Below are 4,927 nucleotides of genomic sequence, written 5' to 3'. Positions count from 1 at the left end.
TCCCCTGAACCTGCTTGTTTGGGTATTCTGTGTTGTTGGTGGCGGAGCTCTCTGCTATACGTCCACCCGATCCGCCATCTTATTTGTTCCTCTCCCCTATCATTATTTTTATCTTGAGAAAAATAAAAGGAATCACTGAGAAGTTAAGTAATTTGTCTAAGTTACCAGCTGGTAAAAGGCAGAACAGGAGTCAAACCTAAGCACTTTGGCACAAGGGGCTTAAAACTTAGACTATATGCTTTTTTTATTTGTTTGTTTGTTTTGAGCAAGTACTTAGAAGCAGGTGAGTCTTAGAGGTTTACTGCATTTGGTTAGTAGTGGTAACACTGACAGGGAGATTTGAACTCCTTAAATGTGTAGTATTGAGGACAAACAGAAGCAATGGATGCCAGTAAAGTGGAACCGCTGTTTTCATGTGGGTACAGAGTAAGAAATATATGGTTATGGATAATATTGTAAGTGCCTTTCAGCAGAGTGGCCCTACAAGCCCAATCTAAACTCACATTGCCTCACATTTTCTTCCAGATAAGCAAATCCTGACATTTGCTTTTGGTCCATTATTGTGCAAGCATGGAGGCCCCACTGGTGAGTTTGGATGAAGAATTTGAGGATCTTCGGTCCTGCTGTTCGGAGGAACAGGAGGAGAAACCTCGGTGTTTCTATGGCTCATCTCCTCATCATTTAGAGGATCCCTCCCTCTCCGAGCTTGAGAATTTTTCTTCTGAAATCATAAGCTTCAAGTCCATGGAGGACCTTGTAAATGAATTTGATGAGAAGCTCAATGTCTGCTTTCGAAACTACAATGCCAAGACTGAGAACTTGGCTCCCGTGAAGAACCAGCTACAGATCCAGGAGGAGGAGGAGACACTACAGGATGAGGAGTAAGATGTCTTAATTGTCCTCCTGCTTCAGACTAGTTTCTTGACATAGGATTGTTGTTGCTATTGTTGTTGGGTGCTTTCTGTTCAATTTCTGACTCATAGTGGCCCCATGTAGGAGTGCCCTATAGGGCAGAGCCTCCAGGTGGATTCAAACACTTAACTGCTGCACTACTAGTGCTCCTTGACATAGTATGAGTTCTTATCTTTAGATTTCTGGTATATAAGGGTAAGTAAAAAACAAAAATGATTGCTATGAAATTATAGAAACCTTTATTAAACAGTAATATCAAAATGTGAAGCTATTTTTTCTCAACATAATCTCCATCTAGGTCTGTACACTTCTTTCCGAAGGTGGTGTTTCCAGCTCTCTCACCCTTCCTTGAAGGAATTTGTACTCTTCACTTTGTTGTTGTTGTTAGGTGCCTTCGAGTCAGTACCGACTCATAGCGACCCTATGCACAGCAGAACAAAACACTGCCCGATCCTGGGCCAACCACACTATTGTTGCCATGCTTGAGTCCATTGATGCTGCCACTTGGCCAATCTATCTCACTGGGGTCTTCCTCTTTTTCTCTGACCCTTCACCTTCACTTTACACCACGTCAAAACAGTAGTTTTGGCCTCCTCATAGCACTCAAATAGTGGTCCTTGAACTTGGGGAGCAAAAATAAGTCATACGGGACAAGATCAGGGTTGTAGGGTGGATGAGGTAAAGTTTCCTAACCAAATTCTTGTAGGTCAGTCCCTGCTACTCTCTCAGAATGAGCAGGTGCATTGTCATGAAGGGGGGAAAAAATTCCTCAGTATAACTTTCCTGGCCTTTTTCTCACCAATGCAGTTTTAGGTTTTCTTAAAACTTCATAATAAGCCCTTGTGATTGCCCTGTGTCCGCTAGAAAATTTATCAAGATTACCCCTTCAGGCTCACAAAAAACTGTCACCAAACCTGAACTGACCTCTTTGTTTTGAATTTAACTGACTCAGCAGATCCCCACAGAAACCACTGTTTTGATTGGACCTATTAAAAAAATGTTTTGAAGACACCCTAATGAAACTAAGACAAGTGATTACCGAGAGAACTTGTCTACAGGCTTGCACTGACCACAGAGACATGTTTAAACATGTTTTGTTAGGAATAAACCCATGCATGTAGGAACTGGAGCCGTAGTAGCAATACTTTTTTACTTAATCACAGTATTACTTATATTTTTATGCTATTAGTGGGGCAGTGCTCTGCTTATTGCTGTCATTGTCCTTCCTATACATGTCCTTTTAGATCACCTGTAGAAAGTGCCTGGCAGTGTTCTAAGCACTTTAGAGAAGTGAAGAATTTTTAGGTAAGAGGAAGGTTTTCCTAGATAGAAAATAGGAGAATGGTAAATTTGGGGGTCTAAGGAGCTCTGGTAGCGTAGTGGTTACGAATCGGGCTGCGAACCTAAAGGTCAGCGGTTCGAAACTACCAGCTGCTCCGCGGGAGAAAGATGATGCTTTCTACTCCCGTAAGGATTTACACCCTCGGAAACCCTGTACAGGGTCGCTATGGGTCGGAACCGACTCGACGGCACGTAACAACAACAACAACCTACTATGAGCTTTCTTTATATCAATGCTAATCCATCCCAATATTAGCAATGAGGACCAGAAAAAATTAACTATGATGGAGGAACCTATTTATTTGAATCAATTTGTTTGAAGAAACATCAAATTTTTAAAATCTCAGAATTGTTTACAGCCTCTCAGTCCTGAAAAATTTTCTAGAAATGTTAAGATGTATCTAAATATGAAAGCACAAAAATTGAATTGAGAGCTCAGGGAATTACCCTGGATAAAATAAAAGTGATAATTCAGTATAATGCCTTAGGCATATTTAGATTTCCTGTGTTACTTAACATCAGGACTTAACAGTAGTGGAGAAAAGGGACCTGAGAAAAGTGATTTTCAAGGAGGCACTAGCAAGAGAAGACGAGTAGTCTGGCATATGTTATATAAATTAAAGAAGGGTTTTTAGGGAAAAAAATTGCAGAATTTTCCAGTAGAGCTTAAATATGTATTAATTTTGCTTAAGGAATCACGCTAGAACTAAGTAGTTGGTCATAGGAGTTAGGAGCATCTGTGCTTTTGGTACCTCTTTCTATGGACTTACTTGGGAAGAGTTGCGCATAAATAACTGGAGTTTGGAAGTGTGTCCTAGGGGATTGAACCTGACCATATTTGAGAGACAGTTGCTTATTGGATAGCTACTAAGACTCTGAAGACAGAAACTATGCATACATCTGTCGTATTTACTATTGTAGTCTCACTGTCTAATAAAGTGATTGGTGCATAGCAAGTGGCCAAATAATAATTTTTGAGTGAAATATTGAATATGGAACGAATTGTTGTTAAGTGCCATCGAGTTGACTCCAACTCATAGCAACCCAGTATAGGGTTTCTGAGGAGCAGCTTGTGGGTTTGAACTGCCGACCTTGTAGTTTGCAGTCTAGTGCTGATCCTACAGCACCACACCAGGAGTCTATTGAATGAATTAGGTGAGAGATAATAGCTAGTCTTGTGGGTCCATCTCATTTTTCTGGGCTCACACCATTTCCTTCTTTCCATGATAATAAATGCCAGCCTGAAATTATGACCACTCTAATAACCAGTACTGTAACTGTGGGACTGTGTGTTTTAAACAGTTTTGCTTTAGAAGCTGAGCCTGTTATAATTTGCTTTACCCCTATAAGTCAAGAAAGAATGGCTGTGGGACTTCTTTATTTTATATTCCACTCCAGTGCACTGGACAATGAACTAGAATCACAAAGACTATGATTTCTAATTTTTATACTTTCAATAACTTGCTCTGTGACCTTAGGGAAGCCATTTAACTTGAGTTGACATATCTTCCATCTAGGTCTATACACTTCTGAAGGCTCTGTTACCCTTCTTTGAAGAATTTGTATTCTCTAGTTCACACCAGGTCAAAACAGTAGTTTTGACCTTCTCAAGGCACTCAAATGGTGATTGTGGGTGTCATTATCTTTGAAACCTCTAGAGTTCAATCTTGATGAAGAAGGCCTAAGGACTTGCAAAGAACGTAACTTCTTATCTTATCCAGGCAGTGCTCTGAAAATGACATTTTAAGATGCACCCAATGCCCTTTGCTTCCAACAAATGATTTTCTTCTCTCTACTCCCCTCTTCCCCCAGTTTCATTGAAGATGATTGCCCAATGAACACATTCTTATTCTTTTGTAGCTCATTAGCAAGGCTACTCAATGTTAATTGCTATCACATGGGATTATTATTCTTCTCATTATAACTTCCCTGACTTGTCTGCCTCATTGACTGCTTCAGCCAAGAGACCAAAAGTTGAATAATTCTTTAGAGATAAAGTATGATTTAGGGGGAGTTATAAGGAGAGGAAGACTGCTGGTGTGGCACTGTAAGATAAGCACTGGACAGCTAACCACAGAGTCAGCAGTTTAAATCAACTAGCTGCTCCTTGGTAGCCATCTGTGATCGCTATGAGTCAGAACCGACTCAGTGGCATTGAACAACAACATAGAGACAGGAATTTGGAAAAAGAAGTTACCACTGCATTTTTTAAATATTCAATGTATTTGATGTTTCTTTACAGCTTAAAAGGCACACAGTTAAATTACACACTTAGTTTTGTACCTGTAAAACTGTGACTAGGTAAGGAAAAGAATGGCTTAATATCTTAACCTAATGCCATTCGCTTGAGCATAGTTTTAGCATTTTTGTAGTAAACTTGCTCACTATTTAGAGGAATATTTTATCCATAAATGAAGGTGTTTTTGGTGGGTCCTCAGGGATATAATTAAATAATAGAACCTAAAAACAAAAACATAGAAGGCCATGAGACACTTTTGAAGTAACTGGCACATACATAATAGCCTCGATTATGCTGATGGTTGTGTGGGTGACACAGGACTGGGCAGCATTGTACGTGTGTTTGCCTTAAGGTGGAGTTGACTTGACAGAAGCTAACAACAACAACGTAAACAATGAAATTCTTTTTTTTTTTTTTAATGTTTTATTGTGAATT

General features: G+C 39.7%; 1 protein-coding gene across 1 annotated transcript in view; it reads left to right on the top strand.

The window, feature by feature from the left end:
- The window catches only part of FEZ1 (fasciculation and elongation protein zeta 1 (zygin I)), a 164,786-nt gene that overhangs the window by 12,206 nt on the left and 147,653 nt on the right, over positions 1–4,927 (top strand). The window contains exon 2 of the mRNA XM_006867661.1: positions 526–881. Coding sequence (XP_006867723.1) covers positions 571–881 — 311 coding nt within the window. The 5' untranslated portion in view covers positions 526–570. The remainder of the gene's footprint in view (positions 1–525; positions 882–4,927) is intronic.

The sequence above is a fragment of the Chrysochloris asiatica genome, unplaced genomic scaffold (assembly GCF_000296735.1).
Source record: "Chrysochloris asiatica unplaced genomic scaffold, ChrAsi1.0 scaffold00107, whole genome shotgun sequence".
Taxonomy (NCBI): Eukaryota; Metazoa; Chordata; class Mammalia; order Afrosoricida; family Chrysochloridae; genus Chrysochloris; species Chrysochloris asiatica.
Note: the sequence above shows the minus strand (reverse complement) of the source record. Positions and strands in the feature narration are given on the sequence as shown.